Genomic DNA, 23058 nt, shown 5'->3' with positions numbered 1-23058 from the left:
TTTTCCTCTGCGTTCCCATTTCAAGCCTATAATCTTGTATCTGGATGAACTTGTGTTTACTGTAAGACAGCCCTGGTGCAGAATTCATGTTACAGCATGTCGTTTCCTTTCTGCTGTGGGGAATGTGATGGGGGTTGGAGCCATCACAGCTGGTCCCTGGAGAGGGCTGTGTGTGTCAGAGATGTATTGTGCTGGGCTCCAGTTTCTTTTCTCAATCCCTAGTTCTGATTTTGCTGATTTCAGTTAAAACCAAAGATTGTGAAGGAGGCCAGTTCTTGTCCTCTGAGTGTTGGAGATTTGTGGTGTGGTTGAGGGGTGAGGGGCCACTCTCTTCCTGTTTCCTTTGCTTGAAGCATTTCACCTTGGGAGGGCACAAGTGAGCCTTGTTGAACACCATTCACTCCCTGGGTGAGAGGAAGCAGTACTGAATACCCATACCTCATTGATTGATTTCTTTTTAATGAGTCATGAAAGTCATTTTGATGCCAGAATTTTCCTTTCACCTTCAGATAAAATCTTTTGTCTTTCATTCCCTGAAAAATTTTTAGGGGATTTTAATAATTATTAAATTACAGGAAAGACAGTAATTTTTGAATCCTGCTGTTGCTGCTGTGGCTTCTCCTCATCTTCCAACCCACTCCCACCTGCCTTAACATTTGTGTAGAAATGTGTCAAAATTCCAGGGTTTCGTCCCATTCGTTTTTTATTTTGATCCTCTCCTGGTGAAGTAAGCATCTTGTTACCCCATTTTACAGAAGAGAAAACAGATGTCGAGTTAAATGACTTGTTCATGGTCACACAGCTAGTTGTCTTCCAATTTGGGATAAGAATCCGGAATTCCTGATTACTAATGACTTGTTAATTTGGCAACTCTGTCCCCCCACCCCCCCATTAGGAAAGTCTTGCCACCATAAGTGTCTCTTCTCTCCCTGGCTCCACCCTCTGAAAGCACAAATTAGAAGCCAGTTCCTTAGCTGACGGGGTAGGCGGTTGGACCATGGAGCATAGGAGAGGGGTGGGGAGGAAGGTGGCACAAAGCCCAGACTTAGGGTTTTTTTCCCCCGAAGGTGGGAGAATTCCTTATTTCTGCAGAGTCAGGAAAATGAGCAGAGTCAGCATCCCTCCCACCTTCCCACCATCCTAACCCCCCACCACCCCCAAATGGGTGTGGTTTCTTGTGGCCAGTGTTACTTGCAAGGTAGTTCAGATTGATGTACAGGGGAGACAGGATTGCATCTGGGGCAAAGGACTCTTCCTGTAGGTACACCATTTTCATGTCTGATTGAGCCCTGGTGTGTTACGTGCTCCACGCTAGGATCTTACCCATGTTTGCAAGTTGCCTCCCTTGGACGTATTGAACTTTTTGAAGAGGTAATATAGCATCATGATTAAGGTTAGAGATTCTCTCTGCCCAGGTTTGAATCCTGGCTCTGCCACTTAGATGTGCGACCTTGGACAAGTTACTTCACCTGTCTGTGTTTGAGTTTGCTATGTGTTGTAATCGTAAGGTTGTGGGTTAAATGCATTAATACACGTAAAACACCTTAAAAAGTACAGTGTTGTAAGGAGAGTGATTGTCCTTTCATCTAGCCCTCCTTCCCTCTCGCCCTCGTACACATTCAGTGTGATGTGTGATGTGTGTGTGTGTGAGTGTGTGTGTGTGTGTGTGTGTGTGTGTGTGTGTGTGTGTGTTCTTGACAGCAGCTTTTTCGAATCTGCATTTCCAGTCAGACTGCTGAGCCCTCCAGGCAGCTGTAACCTCCTCCAAGTTTTAGCTGTAAGGTCTGTCTGTATTTGACTTGTGTTTCTAAACGTTGTCATCAATGGGCTCCTTTGTGGAGAGACCTTAGAGAAGGGAAACCAGAGGGTGTGCACTGTGCACTCCCAGCCACACTGGTTCCAGTCCCCACACCTGAGGGACTGTGGGTAGCAGGGAGACTGAGTTCAACCTTTTAGCAGGATGAGAATATTGACCAGCTGTCTTAGTCTGCTCAGACTACATAACAAAATGCCATAGACCGGGTGGCTTAAACAACAGAAATTAATTTTCTCATAGCTCTGGAGGCTTGAAGTCCAAGATGAGGACTGGTTGGGTTGCCAGCATGGTTGGGTTTTGGTGAGGCCTCTCTTCCTGGCTTGCAGGCAGCTGCCTTCTTGCTGTGTCCTCACATGGCCTTTCCTTGGAGTGTGTAGGGGAAGGCCACCTCTCTTATAAGGCTATCAATCCTATCTGATTAGGACTCTACCCATATGACCTTATTTAACCTTAATTACCTTCTAAAAATCCTATCTCTAAACGTAGTTACATTGGAGGTTAGGGATTCAACTTACAAATTTTGGGGGGGACCAGGCACCAGGCTTCTTCCTCCAAGAGTTACCCAAGTGAGGAAGGTTGGGAAAGTCAGCCTTGTGTCCTCTTTGGCCCCATGTACTGTGTTATTTGTAAGGCGCTATTGGATCCTCCCATACCCTGGGGAGGCATTGGGTCTCCATCTCCTTGCCTTCTTAAGGTTTGGAGTGTGAATGACGAGTGGAAGATTATGCTTGCTCCTACCCCCAAGCTCAGAAATGGTGTGTATATTGAGGGAAGGGGGTCACCAACATTCTGATGTGTAATGATTGCCTGTCTTGTCACCTGTGTTGTTTGTTTAGACTAGGGACAAAAGTCAAATGAAACACGGTGGAATCTCTCTTTACCACCCTTCTCTTAACAAGCTCCCAGGAATAATGAACACCTCAGTTCTTTATGTAAAACACACTGGTAGGCTGCTGTCTGCCATACCCACTCACTCCAGCGGCCACTGGTTGAATTATGTGCTTACCAAGAGCTGGTTTGTTCCGAAAGTCATTTGTACAGTTGTAGCTGGTACTGTAATTAAGTAATGTATGTATTTAAATATCAGAGAAACTGATGAAATACGACTGCAAACGAAGTGGTTTTCTTTCTTTTTTTTTCCCCCACCTATGAATACTAGTTAAAAGCTGTGGAAATACTCAGTGAGTCCAGGTCACTAAAAAAATTACTGTCAGGAACTTCCCTGGTGGCGCAGTGGTTAAGAATCCACCTGCCAGTGCAGGGGACATGGGCTCGATCCCTGGTCCAGGACGATCCCACATGCCGCGGAGCAGCTATGCCCGTGCGCCACAACTACTGAGCCTGCACTCTAGAGCTCCTGAGCCACAACTGCTAAGCCCGCGTGCCACAACTACTGAAGCCCGTGCGCCTAGAGCCCGTGCTCCGCAGCGAGAGAAGCCACCGCAATGAGAAGCCTGTGCACTGCAATGAAGGGTAGCCCCCTCTCGCTGCAACTAGAGAAAGCCCACACACAGCAACAAAGACCCAACACAGCCACAAATAAATAAATAAGAAATGGTAATTTAAAAAAATACTGTTAAATTAGGTGAGCATTAAAATTGGGGGAAGTCATCAAACTCTTAAAGTTTTATTCTGAGATTACTCTGTCTACATTTTTATGCTAAAGAATCAGTATTTGGAAATTATAGACATTGTATTGTCTTCTGGTTTGTGTAAGAAAGATGATGTGGGGCTCTTAAAGAGAGGGTCTCGCCTTGTGTTAGCAGGTGGGTGAATGAATGCACTTTCATATGTTTTGCAAAAATAAAAATTTAGGTGTATCCTTTTTGCTCTATTTTGATTGACGTTGTTCCTGATCTGATCACAATGGAAGGGAGGGTTTCTACTGTGATTCAGTTTAGAGCCTGTTTTGATAATGTGCTTTGGTTTCATCTTAGTGGTTTTAGGAAATAGATTTTATTTTGTATATGGTGTTGTTTAAAACCAACACTAGTGGGTCTTTTGATACTGGGGTTTTAAAAACAAATTAAGGTGGCTCACTCTGGATTTTAGTAGATTCTGCAGTTTGTCTCGTAGGCTCATAGCATACTGAGAGAGAACTAATTCCCCTATTTTACAAATGAGGAGAGCAGGCCTTGAGAGGGGAAGTGTGTCTGTGGTGAGATGTGTGGGGTGGCGGAGTGCAGGGGGTAGAGCCACAGCAGATGGGACCTTCCCCCAAGCTTCCTCGATCAGTTCTCTCTCTGGCCCCAGAGCTGGAGCTCTCCACAGCAAGGGTGCTCCTCTGGGTGGACTTCTCTGATGACAGTGTTGACCTGTGCTTCCTACTTTGGGACAGGACCAACCTGGAGGCCTTGCAAAAGAAGCTGGAGGAGCTGGAGCTCGATGAACAGCAGCGGAAGCGCCTTGAGGCCTTCCTTACCCAGAAGCAGAAGGTGGGAGAACTGAAGGATGACGACTTTGAGAAGATCAGTGAGCTGGGTGCTGGCAATGGAGGTGTGGTGTTCAAGGTCTCCCACAAGCCATCCGGTCTGGTTATGGCCAGAAAGGTGAGGCCACTTTAAAAAAAAAAAAAAAAAGACTGACTCAAGCTTGCCTTGGTGAACAGGTAATTGGATTACCTTTTAGAAGACCTGGGGGCCTGGAGACAAGGGTGGAAAGAAGACTGACTTTTCATTCAGTACCCTTTTGTGCTGTTTGAATTTTGAACTCATGTTATCTATTAGATTATAGATAAACACACTCATGATGTGTTAGGGTATTTATCCTGCTGCCCAGACTGGAAAATAACAGCAAGTGACCATTTGTTAGTTTTCTCTGTGCTCTGGAAAGAAATCTGAGATGCTCGTTTGCCATTTATCAAGAGCAGAAGCTGCTTTCATTTACCCAGCCCCAGGGACACAGAAAAAACACTGATTTCATGTTGTTTCTGTGAGTTCCACCCCTGCCAGTAGTTCCCCTTCATCTCCCTGCAGTATGACATCTTGGCTCCCCAACATGGCATGCGGTCTTTGAGCTGGACTTCCCTTCCTGGTGTCCTCCTCTTTCTGGACAGCGAGGTTGGACTCTTGCGTGTTTCACAGCACACCATGTTCATTTCTGTCCACATATTTTTGCTCATGCTACTCCTTCCATCTTTTCAAACACTGCCCATCTTCAAGGCCCACCTCCCATCTAGCCTTCACTAGCTGCTCCCACCCGCGTTGCTTCCATGTCCTCTGACACTCATTGTCCATGGCTCTTTATAGAAGCTTAGCCTTATCTGGTAACCATTTCATGTATCTGTCACCTGTCTCCCCAGCTGAAACAAGGGACAACATTGGGGGTGGGGTGGTGGGGAACATAAGGTGGCCCCTAAGGCCTTGGCTAAATCTCAGTCACATCAGACCCCTAAGTCAAGGGTAAATCTCTAGGGCAGCTTAGATTGGCAGACCCAGTTCCTCATACCTTTCTGGTCCTACAACCCTTGAGTATCAACCAAGTCCTTATGGCCACTTTCCCCATATCTCGCAGTTGCACAGGTCCTTTTGTTCTTGGGAGGGGTGAACCCCCTCTTCCTCAGTCTTGGCTCCCAGGAGTAGAGGCACAGCTGGCCACTTCTCCAGTGCCAACACCTGCCTTGGTATGTTGGCACTCAGTGCTCTGGTTGGGCAGAAACTTGTTTGTTAAAACTTGCCTGTTTCCTCTCTTCCTACCTTTAAGAGTTTAAGCATTTAAGAAAGCTCCTATCCATCCATCCACCCATCCATCATCCATCCATATATTTTTTTTTTTTTTGTGGTACGCGGGCCTCTCACTGTTGTGGCCTCTCCCGTTGCGGAGCACAGGCTCCGGACGCGCAGGCTCAGCGGCCATGGCCCACGGGCCCAGCTGCTCCGCGGCATGTGGGATCTTCCCGGACCGGGGCACGAACCCGTGTCCCCTGCATCGGCAGGCGGACTCTCAACCACTGCGCCACCAGGGAAGCCCCCATCCATATATTTTTAAAGCTTCTCTTCCTTCTACCTTTCTTTTCCCAGCTAATTCACCTGGAGATCAAACCTGCAATCCGGAACCAGATCATACGGGAGCTGCAGGTTCTACATGAGTGCAACTCCCCTTACATTGTGGGCTTCTACGGTGCATTCTACAGTGATGGCGAGATCAGTATCTGCATGGAGCACATGGTATGTGGCAACCTGTCAGCCTCTGAAGCAGCGGCCTGGGAAGTGGGTGGCTCTGGTCTAATCTTTGGTCTGAGATGTGACCGGCTGCTTCCTTGTCCCTGGATCCAGATCACTGTCTTGGGCATGTGGGAAGCCTGGCTGTAGAAGTTGGAATAGCCAAGCAGATGACAGGCCTCCTTCCTAGGTCCCTGTCTCTTCAAAGAGAGGTGGCAGCAATCAGGTGTCCCTGGTGGTTGTACCAAGAGCACATCTCCCAGTTTTCTTGACCCCAAGATTTTGATGTGGGTAAAATCTGGTTAATATAGTTTAAATCCATTTATTACATGCCATGCTGTGTGCTAGGTACATGTTCTGGGGTTATGAAGATAAGTGAAACAGTCCCTGTTTTCAGAGAGTTTATAACCAGCTTTAAGAGCAGGGATAGCAAAACTATTACTGATAAGCTAGTATTTATTGGGTGTGTATCATATCAAGCACTACCCTAAGCAAATTAATATTTTATTACATTTTTATAACACCTTATTGAGTTGGGTACATTATCTACATTTTAAAAATGAGGAAACTGAGGCTCAGAGAAATGCAATAACTTACCCAAGGTCATACACAATTCCATAAGTGGAATTGGTAGAATTTAAACCAAGGCTGTCTGACCCCAGTGTACTTTGTTGAATCTTCCGGATAGTGACTGGGGCTCTGTTTCCATCCTTGATGGCCAGAATTTCAAAGAGAGAGGCTGGCTTCATGGTTGCTAATGCTTTTCTGTCCCCAATAGGCAGCATGGCACAGGGGACTTTGGAATCTGAGATGTTTATTCATATCCCCCTTCTCCACAAAAATCCAAGTGGACACCTTGTCTTGTTTGCCATTGTGTCTCCAAAGCCACAGCAGGTGCTCAGTAATTATTTGTTTGCAGATTGTCACCTTCTTGTCATGACCTTGGGCAGGTTTCTTTATCTTCCTGATTCTCAGTTTCCTCATCTATAAAATGGCCATTATTATACCTGCCTCGTTGTAGTGAGGATTGATTAAAATAAGAGTTGTAAGTCTTCCAGCACACTGTGTGACTCAGAGCATGCCTTCTGCAAACTTTAGCTTTTGCTTTATTCTCACTGGGGCTGACAGTTCAGAGACAAGGGCTGACATGATTGAGTCTACATGCTTCGTGGTTGCTCTGCTTTCAGTCCAGCCTAGTGTCCCTCAGCAACTTCTCCACTTCCTTCCTGACTCTCTAGACCTGCCCTCACGTCTGGAATGAGAGCCCCAGGGCCTGGTCTTAATGAACTCCAGGGGAGGTTTGTCCCTTGCTGGTGCCCCCATTATTTTGAACATCTCTTCGTTTCAATGATCAAGAAGTGCCATACACAGTGTTGCAGTCATGTGCTGACTTTTGTGGCGCCATATGGAACGTAGATTCTGAAAGTGTCTTCTGTGCGTCTGAAGGTCACCGAGAAAGCTCTCGTTCCTTCTTGCTTCAAGGAGAGTGAAGCAGTCTCTGTGGGAAGCATGTGAATGTTTCTGGCTTGGTCCTAGCCCTGGCCTGGGGTGCTGATTATTTTCCACTCGGGTTTTAACCTCCCTTTGGTGGGGCGGGGGGAGGGGCCTGCTCCTTATCCTTTGGGTTTCTTGTGCTCTTTGTGCTGATGATGGTTGGTTTTCCAGCTTTAGCCCAAGAGTTGGATGAAGATGTGTAAATGGCACTGGAGGTCCTTGAAAATTAGAAGGGGAAGAGGGTGGAGGTGATGGTGGTCAACCAGTGATAAAACGAGAGAGGCCAGAGTAGCCATTTTTCCTCTTCGGTCTTGCCAAAATAACGGAAGATGGGTGGTGGCATGGCTGGACATAATAGTAACTAGCTTTTCCATCTTCTACCACTTGTTGGGTCCTTTCCATGTTATGTGACTTCTTAATCACATCAGCCCTGTCATATGACATGGGTTGACCCCCACCCCCACCCCAAGCTGGTAGATGGAGAGAACAAGGCCTTGAGAGGTTTAGTAAGTAGTCTAAGTTGTATAACCAGTAAGTGTCAGAGCTGAGCTCTAACCAGTGTCTCTAACCAGGTCCGCTTTCTTTAAATTTCATAGTCTCTCCATTACATAATGTAAGTCATATACTCTCTCAAGATTTTCTCATTTCTGCAGAGAAATGTTTGGACCGGATGTTCTCTAGGGACCCCTCCCCATGCTAACATTCTGTGTTTCTATGGTTTTTGGCACTTGTAGCCAGTCACTTGATTACATTAGTTAATCAACATGGGTTCAGCTTCACAAACACTTATTTTAGTGCCTATTAGGGCAAAGTGCCACATGAGATGCCGAGCGGATGAAACCATTGAGAGCAGGGTCTCTGCCCCCAGAGCTGTTCACAGGCCGCATGTCTGTGTTCTAGGGCCTTCTCAAGTGAGGAGTATCAGTGTGTCCACTGTGAGGGCTTCTGAGCACAAGGTATGCGTCACCTCATGTCTGCTGTCTTCTGAACCATCAGAAATTCTTTCTTAAGTAACCTCCAAGTTCTGTTCCTCTCCCTTTAATAGAGGAACCAGGAGGCTATCTGTAGGTTTGAGCATGGCTGAACTCCAGGGTGCTTGCTTCAGAGGTTAAGATCAGGCCCTAAACGTTGATAGTCAGTGCCCTATTCATTTATTTAGATCCTGCTGGAACCTCTTTTATTGGCCTTTTGTGGCCTCTTGCCATGTGGAGTTCAGTCTTTCTGTCTGTGTTAAATTGACCTTTGCGGTACGCAGGCCTCTCACTGTTGCGTTGCGGAGCACAGGCTCCGGACGCACAGGCTCAGCAGCCATGGCTCACGGGCCCAGCCGCTCCGTGGCATGTGGAATCTTCCCGGACCGGGGCACAACCCCGTGTCCCCTGCATTGGCAGCCAGACTCTCAACCACTGCGCCACCAGGGAAGCCCTGGAATCCTTTCTTCACTCTGTATTCATAGACCTTGATCACAACCTCATGCTCCTTGCCCTTGTCCAGCCTTTCCCTCCTGGAGGAGGAGATGACACAGGATGTCACAAGGGCTGGTTTCCCATTCTCTTGGCCCATTTCTAGTACCTGCAGGTCAGTTGTTTTCCCCCATGGATTTGGCTCTCTGGGGATATTGAGATCCTCCCACGTAAGTCCCTGAAGCAGAAGATATCTCTGGAATTACCCTGGGAGGCCTGAGTGTGGAAAACTGGCTGTCAGAGACTGGGAGGGTCAAAACCTTTCTGAGGGCCAAGCAGAGTGTAGGGCACCTATTAGGTGATATGTGTTGAATGACTGGATAAGGGAAGCAGGATGGGAGAGTGCATGGTCAGAGCTCAAGAGAGAGTTAGGGCTCAAGAGAGAGTTAGGGTCTTCTGTTCCTGGGTATACACAGGCTCAGAGGGCAGCTGGAACTGTCTGCTAACCCTAGTGGAGAGGCTCAGAGTTGCCAGGGACGGGACCCTGTAAGGAAGCAGTTGTGGCCTGAAGTTCAAGTAGCCATGCTCCAGAGTAGCTTTCTACTCTAGGCTGGGCCCTCTCACCCCTCCTTGGTCCCTGAGCAAGCCCTCCTGCAGGAGAACTCCTGCGCTGGCTGCTTGTGATAGGAAATTCTCTGACCACTGGCTGCCACTTCTCTTTAGGGATTTCTGCTTTGTCTCAGCTTCCACATTTCAAAGGTGTTGTCATATAGAGCTCTGTTCATTAGCCGTATCCCAGCTTCTAAGATTCTTTGGTTCTCTCCGTGTCACAGTCTTTGCATGATGTTCCTTGTCATTGGCATTTTCCCCCAACATTTTACTATGAAAAATTTCAGAAGTACAGAAAGTTGAAGGAATTGTGTAATGTACACTCTAAAGCCACCACCTAGATTCTACCATTAACATTTTGCCATATTTGCTTTACCACGTACTGTCTACTTACGCACTGCTCAGATTGTTTTTTGGATGCAGTTTAAAGTAAATTTGTCATCAACGTGTATGGAGCCCCATCTTCTTAATGCACCTGGCTGGGGGCTGACCTTTTCTAGGCATAAGGTGTGTTTGCACTGCCCAGTCTGAGTTTTGAGACCCAAGGGGTACATGGATGCTGCCTGATCAGAACAGGAATGTTCTTGTCTTTGGGGAAGTAGATTCCTACTCAGGTGGTAGCTGAGCAACCAGAGAACTGGGGACTCAGGGTTGATGTTTCTCATGCAGGAGTAAAAGCTTTTGAGCTCTTTTTTTCCATAAAGCATTTGTCTCTTCTGTAGAAAACCTTCACAGAAGCACCACTGAATTAGTTAATAATTGGCTTCTAAAAATAAGCACAGTTTCAGCAGCTTTAGTCAGCAAAGGCAGGTCCTTGGCAACAGTGCAGTGGAATGGAAAGGTTGTGAGGTGAGTCACAGGCAACACTGGCTGATCCTGATGTGGTTCATGCTTCTTAAATCCTGCTAATCCCGTTGTTCTCTCTGTAACTCTGCTTGTAGCACAGAGGAGGTTAAAGGGTGGAGAGCCAGCGTTTCCTCCTTTTTGACAGAAATGTTTACCACAACCCCCAGGGAAAGTGTAAACCAAGACAGTTAGCTGGGCCGCCCTGTCCTGGCTGTGGAACCTGAGAACCACAGGCTAGCTCTTCTGCCTCGTTTGCATCTGATTTGGACAGAATTGCTCTGTTACCTAGTTTTAAGTGTATAGTCCTCCCTGATAATTAGGCAAAGTCGTTGAAACAAAGAGTCTGAAACCAGATTCAACTGAAAGCAAAACAGAAATGGCTGGAAACTTTCTGCACTGGAGTCCCTGTTCCTGTCAGTAAGGGAAATTGAGAGGCGCTGTGGCATTTCTAGGAGCCTGCTGACTTGGGTGTGGTTACCTGGGCTGTGGCGCTGTCCTGATTTGGCCAACAGGGGCCTGTGTCATTGTGGAGGCGAGCCAGGCTCAAAGGATGACTCAAACCCCAGCCTGGCTCACTGCCTGGGTTAGGGCTCTTCCAAGGGCTCTTGGAAAATGTGTGTTTACAGAGGAGTTCTGTTTGACTCTAGATTTATAATTCCATGCTCATATCCGTGTGGAGATTATGGCCCATTTGAATTTTAGGTTGAAGTTTGAAATCCTCTCCTGTGCTCCTTGGTTGTCCGTTAGGGAGTTTATTATGATGAGAAGTTTAACGTATTCAGGGGTATTAGTGTGCATTTGAGTATACACCTGTACTGTTTTCTTTTTCTATCAGCATCCACGATCCAGAGTTGATCTGTGATAGAAAGTCATTGGTCCAAACTATCCTTTTTATAAGCATAGAACTTTTAAGTTGATAATCTATTTTTAGCATTGTTTTAGGTAACATTTCCTGAGAGCTCTGTATCCCTGAACGAGTCTTACCTATTTTCTCACCTCCTTTAGGTAGTGTTGTAGCTATCTAATAATGCCTTTGTACAAAATGGGCGCTCAGTAAGTATCTGTTAATTGATTTATAGATTTAATTCTCCACTTTCATAAATGAGGTCAGTAATTTTAAAAGGTAAGACATTTATTTATTGTAGAAAATGTATAAGCCATAGAAAAGCACAAAGAAGAAACTATCGCACAACAAAGACCCCTGATAATCTTACTATCTAGACTGGAACATTTTGGTAACATTTTTGACATTCTGGTTTTGTGTGAGTATATGCACACTTTTTTATTTTTATAAAAATGGGATTATTCTCTGTCCTTCTTTTCTTTATTATAGTATGCATTGTTCTGTGACCTTATATTGCATGGCTGCATCTTAAAGGCTGGGTGGTTTTGAAGGCAGGATGTCAGTGGGAACACCTCTCTGCTTCTCTGACCCAGATCTCGCCCACCTCCAAAGCTCAGCTTCCGTGTGTCACTCTTGTCGTGAGCCCTTCCCTTGGCCGCTTTGTCCAGGAGCCGCTTCCTCCTCTGGGCACCTGTAGCAGTGTGTGTTCTCTTCATTCAACTGTTTGTTCCCTGCCTTGTTCAGAGGAGGATTTAAGGTGCCTTGCCTCTTTATGAATATGTTCTGTCTCCCCAGGCAGAGGGTATTTTTTCCTGTACTTACAGTTTTTCCCATTCCTAGTCCCTCATGTATCCCTCTGCCTTACACAGAGGTGATTAAGAGATGATGGTTGACGATGGTAGCTGCCCAGTGTAGACAGTGTACTTTAGAAAATCAATCTGAGTTTGTAGGAATTATCTCTACTTCTAGGGTAATTTTATATTGTGACTGATAATTGGCTACACCCGAAGCCATAGAGGCAGGAACATATTTCTGTCTCAACACGTGAGGGTTCCTTGAGTGAGCATTTTTTCAAGATCTCAGGTTACAATGTAGCCTCCACGGATGGGAAGGCCCTTGTATGCGAGCCCTACAGAAGCCAGCTTCACTCCACATGTGTATCCCCTCTTGCATACTCCCTTTCCACCGCCTCTGTCCTGGGTCCTGCTCATGTCATCTCCGCCTGATCAGCTGCTTGCTAATTGCCCTGTCTCTTTCTCGCAGCTGCTACGGTTTGGGTACCTTTCCTTCTGCCTCCGTAAAGTCAGGTCTTAGTTCCTTGGTGGGGCTCCATGATCTGGCTACAGATGGCCATATCCAGCCTGGCCCATCCCTGCATTTCTTCGTACGCCTACAGTGAATGAACCGCATGTCACCCCAGGAGTACTAAGCAAGTTAATGCTTCTCTGCTTTTGATCTTGTTGAGATACCCTGTTCTTGGGAATTCCCTGGCGCTCCACGGGTTAGGAGCGTGCTTCCGCTCTGTTCTGTTGTCCCCTTGCCCCTCTCCTTTTCCAGGTATGGAGATCATGCTCATTCTTTGAGTAAGATTTCAGCTCAAATGCTATCTTCTAAGTGAAGGCAGAATTCTCCCTTCTTCTGTGTGTGTAGCACTTTTACTATACATGTATTCTGTTTTGTTATATTTTATTAAGTCGTATGTTTCTCCTACTAGTTTGTAAATTTATTGAGGACAAGAGCTAGGTCTTTTTTGTATCTTTATTCCCCACAGAACCTAACACAATGCATGGCATTTTGTAGGATTTGTGGAATGAATGATTGCTTTCTATGATATTTTTCTTTGGATTTTATTAAATATAATTTGTTAGGATAATGCCAAATGGAAGTTGTGACTTACACAATGGTGACAAACTGGCAAACATTTATTGAGCACTTACTATGGGCTAGACATTGTTCTAAGGGCTTTATATATATATGAGCTTGTTTAATACTTATAATAGCCCTATGATATCATAATATCCACTTATAATTATTATCATCCACATTTTACAAGTGGAGTAACTTGTTCAATGTCCACTAGATAGTAAGAGCTGGGATGCAAACTTAGACAGTTTGCCACTAGAGCCTGCACTCCTAACTGCTACTCTATTCTGTCAGTTCAGTAGAATTAGTAATTTGACCACTGAATTAGTAATTTTTGACCACTAAATTAGTAATTTATTTAATGATTATTCATAGGATTTGAGTTATTAGTTGTTTGGCAGCTCCCACAATGTTTTGCATTCATGTCTTACTTGATATCTGGAACAAACCGAAGGGTGCCCTTCTAGGAAGATTTTGTCATGTGTGAGATTTACTTTCCTGCTGAAGTTTAAGACTTGAAAGGATAGTTAGAAACATTGTCGCTAAATGGGCTGGTATTCTTGTTCTTAGGATGGGGGTTCCTTGGATCAAGTCCTGAAGAAAGCTGGAAGAATTCCTGAACAAATATTAGGAAAAGTTAGCATTGCTGTGAGTATATTGAGAAGTTTTTCTTCCAGGTTCCCTCACTGATAAGTTGAGTTGGTAGGAAAAGGACAAGGAGGAAGGTAGGAAGTCAACAAAGGGAAGGTTTGTAAGAAAAGTTAAGTTTTTCACCAGAATTTTCTCTATCTAGATTCTAGGTACAATATCTCCCCCCCCCACCCCCAGCTCTTTCTCGCTAAAACTAGCAAAGTAGATTTCTGTATATTAAAGTCTGTCTTGAAAATAGGACAGGGTATCCAAAAGAATTCCCATTTGTGGCATCAGAAAGCCTCTTTTTTAGATTGCAGATTTGGAAATAAATGAATTCAAGCAAAGTGGGGTTTTTTTTACAGTTGTCTAAACTTGCAATAATCAATTTTGCTTAAAAATCATACTCTATATACCACGTAAAAAGATGGTTTCTTGATAAAACAGGTTAAAAAATCAAAAGAGAGAAGAAAAATAAGGGAAGAAGGCAAATTTGTGATGTTAGATGAAATATTTCCTAGATCATTTTAAAATAGAAAGGTTGAGTATTTTCTAAACACCGCTATTTCAGTTTCCATCTTTGTACATTTCCTTTCCGCTAGGTAATAAAAGGCCTGACATACCTGAGGGAGAAGCACAAGATTATGCACAGAGGTAAGAATTTATTTGCTAGTTGTTACGTTTTGGATTTTTGCTGAAGTCTAAAAGTTGTTGCAGCCTCTTTTGTGTTTTGTTTTGGTATCAGAGCCATTTGCTAGTATTTTTGATTTTTACTACCACTCTTTGACTATTTAGTTTGATATCTGGAGCAGCAAGAACCATCCTCTTTTTAGTATGTGGTATACCTGTTACCTGGAGCTATGACAGACATAGTCACCCAGTATGCACAGACCAGATGCCCAGCTAATACTTAGTTACCCAACCCCCAGTGTCCCAGGCTGCCCACTGGACTAGACTGTGTGTAGGCCCAAAGCCATGACTAACTGGATATGAGTTTGACTCTAAAAAAAACTCTGGGTTCTTTTAATAAAGGTACACATACACTTATCATATAACCATACCACTCTTAGATATTTATTCAAGATAAATGAAAACATATGTCCATACAGACTCGTATACACATGCTTAAAGCAGCTATATTCATAGTAGAAATAACTAAAATGTTCTTCAACAGGCAAAGAGATAAACAAATTACAGTATATCCATACAAGAGAGTATTATTCAGCAATAAAAATAACAGGCTATTGACACATGTAGTTTTGATGAATATCAAAAACACTTCTGCTGGATGAAAGAAGCCTGACCCAAAATAGTACAAACTGTTTCTATGTATATAAAATTATAGAGAAAACAACACAGATCTATAGGGGCAGAAAGTAGATCAGTGGTTACCTGAGGGTTTAGGGAGAGATTAACATCAATGAGGCATGACGGGACTTTCTGGGGTGATGAAATGTTATATCTAGATTGTGGTGGTAGATACGTGGGTATATGCATTTATCAAAAGTCAAACTTTCCGCTGAAGTGGTTGCATTTTACAGTATATAAGTTATACCTCAATAAAGTTTATTTTTTTTTTAAAGATGAAGAAGCCAAAGGAAAGACAGATGGAAAAACACAGTGCTCTCGGCCATGTCCCTTTAGCTACAGTGTGCTAATAGTGACAGGTCTAGGGAGGGATGGTGGAGGAAGAGAGGAGTGGACTGGTGAAATTGACTGGCCAGCTTATGAGCCACTATATATTAGGTAATACATTCTAAATTTTAGAATAGGTATTGTTTTCTTAATTAAATTTTTAAACTTGTAAAATATACATAACATAAAATTTATCATTTTAACCATTTAAAAATGTACAGTTCAAGTAAAATTTAAAAAAAAATAAAATATACAGTTCAGTGGCATTAAGTACATTCACATTGTTATGCAACCACAACCACCATCAGTATTCTTAAGATGTCAGTTTTGCTTTATTTGATCTGTAGATTCAAAACCATCCCACTGAAAATCCCAGTAGCCTTTGTAGAGTTGACAAATTTTGTCTAAAATTTATAGGGAAATGCAAAGAACCTAGAATAGACCAAACAACTTTAAAAAGGAAAAACGAAGTTGGGGGACTTAGACTACCTGACTTCAAGGTTTATTAGAAAGCTACAGTAATCAATAGAGTGTTGCATTGGTGTGAAGCTAAGCATAATAGATCAAATAGAACATAATGAAGAGTTCAGAAACAGACACATACATAAAGAGTCAATTGAGTTTTGGCAAAGATTCCAAAGTAGTTCAATAGGCGAAGAAGAATCTATTCAACAAATGGTGCTGAACAATTGGATATCCATATGCACAAAAATGAACCTCTACCATTACCTCACTCTATATACAAAAATTAACTCTCAGTGGATCGACTTCTAAAACTTCTAAAAGAAAACATAGGAGACTATCTTAGTGACTGTGTTTTAGCAAAGAGTTTTAAAATGGGACATAAAAAGCACAAACTATAGGACTTCCCTGGTGGCGCAGCGGTTAAGAATCCGCCTGCCAGTGCAGGGGACACGGGTTTGAGCCCTGGTCCTGGAAGGTCCCACATGCTGGGGAGCAACTAAGCCCGTGCGCCACAACTACTGAGCCTGCGCTCTGGAGCCGGTGCTCCGCAACAAGAGAAGCCACCGCAATGAAAAGTAGCCCCCACTTGCCGCAACTAGAAAAAGCCCGCCTGCAGCAACAAAGACCCAATACAGCCAAAAATAAATAAAAATAAAATAAATTAATTAAAAAAAAAACCAATGAAGTTTTAAAAAAAAGCACAAACTATAAAGGAAAAACCAATAAATTGAGCTTCATCTAAATTAATAACATTTGCTTTTCCAAAGACACTGTGACAAAAATGAAAAGGCAAGCCATGGACTAAGAGAAAATATAGGCAAAACATATATCCATCAAAGGACTTTATCTAGAATATATAAAGACCTCTGACAACCTAATAATAAAAAGATAAACAATGCAATTTTAAAAAAATGGGTAAAAATATATATGCTGTCTACAAGAGACCCACTTCAGACCAAGGGACACATACAGACAGAAAGTGAGGGGATGGAAAAAGATATTCCATGCAAATGGAAATCAAAAGAAAACTGGAGAACAGTATGGAGGTTCCTTAAAAAACTAAAAATAGAATTACCATATGACCCAGCAATCCTACTACTGGGCATACACCCTGAGAAAACCATAATTCAAAAAGATACATGCACCCCAATGTTCACTGCAGCACTATTTACAATAGCCAGGTCATGGAAGCAACCTCAGTGTCCATGGACAGAGGAATGGATGAAGAAGATGTGGTACATATATATAATGGAATAATACTCAGCCATAAAAGGAACAAAATTGGGTCATTTGTAGAGATGTGGATGGATCTAGAGACTGTCATACAGAGTGAAGTAAGTCAGAAAGAGAAAAACAAATATCGTATATTAACGCATATATGTGGAACCTAGAAAAATGGTACAGATGAACTAGTTTGCAGGGCAGAAATAGGGACACAGATGTAGAGACACAGAAATAGAGACACCAAGGGGGGAAAGTGGCGGGGGTGGTGGTGGTGTGATGAATTGGGAGATTGGGATTGACATGTATACACTAATAAAATAGATAACAAATAAGAGCCTGCTGTATAAAAAATAAATAAAATAAAATTCAAAAAAAAAAAAAGACAAGAAATAACAAATGTTGGAGAGGATGTTGAGAAAAGGGAACCCTTGTGAAGTGTTGGTGGGAATGGAAATTGGTGTAGTCACTATGGAAAAGAGTATAGCATTTCCTCAGAAAATTAAGAGTGGAAGTACCATATGGCCCAGCAATCCCACTTCTGGTATTGGGGTATATCCCACTTCTGAAGAAAAGGAAAACACTAATTTGAAAAGATATATGCACCCCTATGCTCACGGCAGCACTATTTACAATAGCCAAGATAGGGAAACAGCCCATTGTCCAATGACAGATGACTGGATAAAGAAACTGTGGTACAGATATACAATGGAATATTATTCAGCCAAATAAAAAATGAAATCTTGCCATGTGATAACATGAAAGGACCTTGAGGGCATTATGCTAAGTGAAATAACTCAGACAGAGAAAGACAAATACTGCATGATCTCCCTTACATGTGGAATCTTTTTCTTTTTTTGCATTACACGGGCCTCTCACCTGTTGTGGCCTCTCCCGTTGCGGAGCACAGGCTCCGGACGTGCAGGCCCAGCGGCCATGGCTCATGGGCCCAGCCACTCCGCGGCATGTGGGATCTTCCTGGACCGGGGCATGAACCTGTGTCCCCTGCGTCGGCAGGCGGACTCTCAACCACTGCGCCACTAGGGAAGCCCCATGTGGAATCTTTTAAAAAAGAAAAATCCCAGCTCATAGAATAGACTGGCGGATGCCAGAGGCAGGAGGTGTTTGCGGTGAAATGCCTGAAGGTGAAAAGGTACAAACTTTCAGCTATAAATAAGTCATGAGATGTCAGAAACAGCATGCTGACCATAGATAATAATACTATATCGAATACGTTAAAGTTGATAAGAGAGTCGACCTTAAAAATTCTCATGAAAGAAAAAAAAGTACTTATATGTGGTGACAGATCTCATTTAGACTTATTGTGGTGATTATTTCACAATATATACAAATAACGAATCCTTATGTTGTACAGCTCAAACTACCATAATGTTATATGTCAGCAATAGCTGAAGGAAAAATAAACTATGATATCCTTGGAACAATAAAGTATCAGAACTAGTTGTGACTTCTGAAAACAAACGGGTAAAAGATTTGAACAGACACTTTACTAAAAAAGATACGCGAATGGCAAATAAGCACATGAGAAGGTATTCAACATCATTAGGGAAATGTAAGTTAAAGCCACAATGAGTTACTGCTACACACCCACTAGAATGTCTGTAGAGAGTAACTCTGTTATTGAGGACGTGGAACCACAGGAGCTCTCAGTCACTGCTGATAGGAATGTGAAACGGTGCCGTTGTGCCGGAAAATAGCTTATCAGTTTCATAAACTGTTAAGCATGTATCTATGATACATTCAACCATTTCACTCCTAGGATTTTCCCTAAAGAAAAGAAGAAAGCAGAGGTCCAATCAGGCCCTTGTACCTGAATGTTCATAGTAGTTTTATTCGTAATCGCCGAAAACTAGACACAACCCAAATGTCCATCAACAGTTGAATGCATAAACAAATTGTGGTATATCCATACAATAGTATACTGCTTAGCAATAAAAAGAATAAACCGTTGATAACTTGCAGCAGTATGGATGAATCTTAAAAGAGTGATGCTGCATGAAAGAGACAAAGAGCTGTCACATACTGTGTGAATCTATTTACATAATTCTAGAAATTGCAGACTAATCTGTAATGACAAAATACATATCAGTGGTTGCCTGGAGAATGAAGGAAGGGGAGGAAGGGAAGAATTGCAAAGGAGCATGAGGAAACTTTGGGGGGTGATAGATATGTTTATAATCTTGATTGTGGGCATGGTCATATATGTACTCATCAGGTGATACACTTTAAGTATATGGAGTTTATTGTATGAAAATTATACACCAATAAAGCTGTAAAAAAGCAAGAAGCAAAAAAAAAAAAAAGAAGTCAAGTTGTTGAAAATCAGTGATAAAGAGAGATTCTTAAACACAGCCAGGGAAGGGAACAGTCTCTTGGAAAACAATCTGGTAGTTTCTTTTAAAATTAAACCGTACAACCCACCAACTCCATTTCTCAGTATCGACCTAAGAAAAATGAAAACATTTGTCCGCACGAAGACTTGTGCACAGATGTCATAAGCATCTTTATCCATGATGGCCTCAAACTAGAAACAACCAAAATATTTCACCAGCTGAGCAAGTAAACAAACTTTAATATATTCCAACAGCGGAATACAGCTCAACAATAAAAATGAACAAATTGTTGATACACACAACTTGGACAAATCTCAAAAACATTATGCTGAGTGAAAGAAGCCTTATAGAAAATAGTCCACACTGCATGATTCTACTAGAACTGTCAGATTTAATCCATAGTAACACGGTAATAAAGTAGATCAGTGGTTGCCTGGGGATCTGAGGGGCTGGAGTGAGGGTGAACTTCAAAGCGGCATGACAGAACACTCTGGAGTAATCAAAACATTACATTTTGATTTGGTGGTGGGTTCACAGGTGTATACGTTTTTTCAAAATGCATCAAACTATACACTTAAAATGCAAAACTGTAGAAAGCCTTCTGCTTTCTAACTACACTGGCTACATTTTGTCTTCTTTCCACTGACAATTAAGAAAGTGTCAGTAGGAGGTATGGTATGGCTTGAGGCGGGGAGCAGTTTTCCAGCAGTTTATGGACCTTAATCTGTGTTTTTTTAAAGACCTCTGTGTTTTATGTTAGAATATTTTAGTGTGTCAATTTCTAGGAAATAGGAGTAGCTGAGAGGAGAGGAGGAATCAACATTTCTTGAGCATGGGGCTGTGTTCTGGGGCTGCGAATAATATGTGTAATCTCACTTAGAGGGACCCATGAGGTCAGTGTTGTAGAAGGATCTGGTGGAGTAAAGGTGTTCCGTTCCATTCCATCTATAAAATGGAATCCTCTTGCCTGCTCCTAGGTTGCTGTGAGGATTAATGAAATTATACATATGGAAAACATCTGGCAAGGTGTTTTGCATATAGAAGGGCCTAACAAATGCAAATTGCCCTTCTTATTCCTTTATATAAATTGTGAGGAAACTGAGATCCAGTGAGATTGAATTCCTTTTTTGAGCTGCACCTTTGCTCCTATTATTGCCTTTCCTGGCAATGCTGATTTTCTAATCCCCACCCCACCCCCTCACACTCATAACTTTGTTAGACTAAGTCTGCTCATCCTTTTTTTTTTTTTAATATATCAGTATATCATGTCTATGTTTTTTTAATTGAAGTATAGTCGATTTGCAATGTTGTGTTAATTTCTGCTACACAACAAAGTGATTCAGTTATACGTATATATGCATTCATTTTTTTCATATTCTTTTCCATTATGGTTTATCACAGGATATTGAATGTAGTTCCCTGTGCTATACAGTAGGACTTTGTTGTTTATCCATTCTATATGCTAATCCTTTTTTAAGTATTATGGCACGGAGGCTTGGGAGTCAGCCAGTTAAAGTTGAAATCCTAACTCCCTTACAGATAGGGTGTATAAACTCTCTGAGTTATTTATTCATCTGTAAAATGAGGATAATTCATGCCAGAGAGCGATAATTGCAAATTATATACTTATATAGTCGTGAAAATTAGTCAAAGTCATTAATGAATGATAGCTAATTGTAATAATGTTACTGTTTAGCTCAAACATCTCTTCTTACAAGAAGCTTTCCCATGAACCAGCCCCTTCCCTAAGTGGATTGAGTGTTCTGCCTCTGTATTCCTTTGACACAGTGTCCATCCCTTTCTTGTAAAAAATAATGATCATTGTTTACTGAGGACCTGTTATGTGCCAAGTGCTGTATTAGGTGCTTTATGCAGCTTATCTCACTTATTATTCCAAACAACCTTCTGAAATAGGTGTTTTTCCTGTTTTATAGATGTAGAAACCAAAGCTCAGAGAGTTTATATGTCTCTCTCACTAGTCTGTGAATTTTTTCAAATCAGGGAACACGTCGAATTCATCTTTGTATCCCTAGTCCCCAACGTGATAGCAGACTAGCTCCTCCTGAAAGGTCTGTTAAATGGGTGGGTGTGTGACCGACTTGTGCCAGAACACACAGGAATCAACCGTGAAGCTGGGCTAAGAACCCACGTCTTCTGCTTTTAACCCAGTCATGAATCTAGTCCTGGTTTTTTCTCTACCATGTGCCTAGTATGTGCCATGCTCTGCATTGCTGACGGAGGGCTCACTTTATTTTCGTTGCAAAGAGAGGAAGGTTTCAGCTCATTCCTGGAATAACCAGCTTGCTTTCCCCTTCCGCCTGGTGCTGCTGCTCCCACTCTCCCAGGAATTTCTTTTCTGGCTCCACCAGTTATTGCTGTTTGGCATGCAGAGCTGCTTTGTGAGCCAGACGGGTCTCTGGACAGATGTCTTGGTGGAGGGTTCACTCCCTGCCCAGCCGAGAAGGGGGAGTCGCTAGAAGGACTTCTGCTCCAGTGAGCAGTGTGTGTGCAGGCAGCCCTGGCCTGGCCGCTCAGCTTTTCAGCCTCCTGCTGTTTGTGGGTCTTCTCCAGAAAGAATCCTGAAAGAATTCACTGGAAGGCCCTGGCCTGGAAATGGTACTCTTACACAACTCGGTTCCTTAGCCAGAAGCACAATGAGTGAACGATTCCTGGAAGATGAGTTAGGGTGAGAATGAGAGAGAGAGACTCTCTGCCTCTGTCTTTAGGCTTTCTCACTGCCAGTAAGTTCCTCCTCTGCTCTAAATATATTCTTTCCTGATGAAATTAAAACTCCATTTCTTCTCATTCTGTCCTGGAGGAAAAAAGGGGAAGAATAAAGAGGCTTTTTCTCTGCCTCATGTTTTTTTAAAATTCTTTACTTGTTGATACTGACTTGGTGGGGATAGCTCAGTGATTATTTCAGTTAGTTTTTGCTGTGTAATAAACCATACCAACACTTAGTAGTTTTAAAACAACAACAGCTTATTACCTTGTACAGTTCTGTGGGATGGCAGGGCCTTCTTCTCCATGTTTTCAGTCATCCTCTGGGAGGCTAAACCCTTGGCTTCTTCCCATGACGGTCTTAGGGTTTCAGTAGCAAGTATTGGTAACCCCAGTACTCAAGCACCATTTAAGCATGTGCTTGTGTCCGGTTTTTTTGTAATGTCTTACTGGCTAAAGCAAGTCACGTGGCCAAGCCAAGATTCAGAAAGTAGAGGGATGCACTTTATCTCTTGTTGGGAGGAGCTACAAAATATTGTGGCCAGTTTTTTCACTCTGTCACAATGATAGAAGTTCAGGGTTCTAATGCTGACTGTGCTACTTACTGTGTAACCTTGGGTGAGTAATTTAACTTCTCCAAACCTCAGAAAAGTGGAGAAAATAGAGCCTACTTAAAGGTTGTGAGGATTGAGATAACGCCTGCAAAGCACTTAGAATAGTGCTTGACACATGTTAGCTGCTGCTTAGCAGATGAATGAGTAGGTTTTTATGACTGCCAACAACAGAAACCAGCCTAACTTGGTTTAGGCTTCTCAAAACATATTCACTGGAAGGAGCCTGGAAAAGTATAGAGAAGCCTTTGAAAAGCTGAACCCCCAGACTGTGTTGGGATAGGGACCAGGGAGGGCTCCTCTGGTTTGGGTGGCTGGGTCACTCAGGCAGAAAAGCAGCTGCCCGAGTCCACGGCTCCCGCAGGGATGCTGCTACTGGGCCAGCG

At 43.0% G+C, this 23058-nt stretch overlaps 1 protein-coding gene across 1 annotated transcript in view; it reads left to right on the top strand.

Moving 5' to 3' along the window:
• Nucleotides 1-23058, top strand: part of MAP2K1 (mitogen-activated protein kinase kinase 1) — an 81080-nt gene that overhangs the window by 31671 nt on the left and 26351 nt on the right. Inside the window, exons 2-5 of the mRNA XM_024735162.1 lie at nt 4155-4365; nt 5836-5982; nt 13606-13683; nt 14268-14319. Coding sequence (XP_024590930.1) covers nt 4155-4365; nt 5836-5982; nt 13606-13683; nt 14268-14319 — 488 coding nt within the window. The remainder of the gene's footprint in view (nt 1-4154; nt 4366-5835; nt 5983-13605; nt 13684-14267; nt 14320-23058) is intronic.

This window comes from Neophocaena asiaeorientalis, unplaced genomic scaffold (genome assembly GCF_003031525.2).
Source record: "Neophocaena asiaeorientalis asiaeorientalis breed wild unplaced genomic scaffold, Neophocaena_asiaeorientalis_V1.1 scaffold264, whole genome shotgun sequence".
NCBI lineage: Eukaryota > Metazoa > Chordata > Mammalia > Artiodactyla > Phocoenidae > Neophocaena > Neophocaena asiaeorientalis.
Note: the sequence above shows the minus strand (reverse complement) of the source record. Positions and strands in the feature narration are given on the sequence as shown.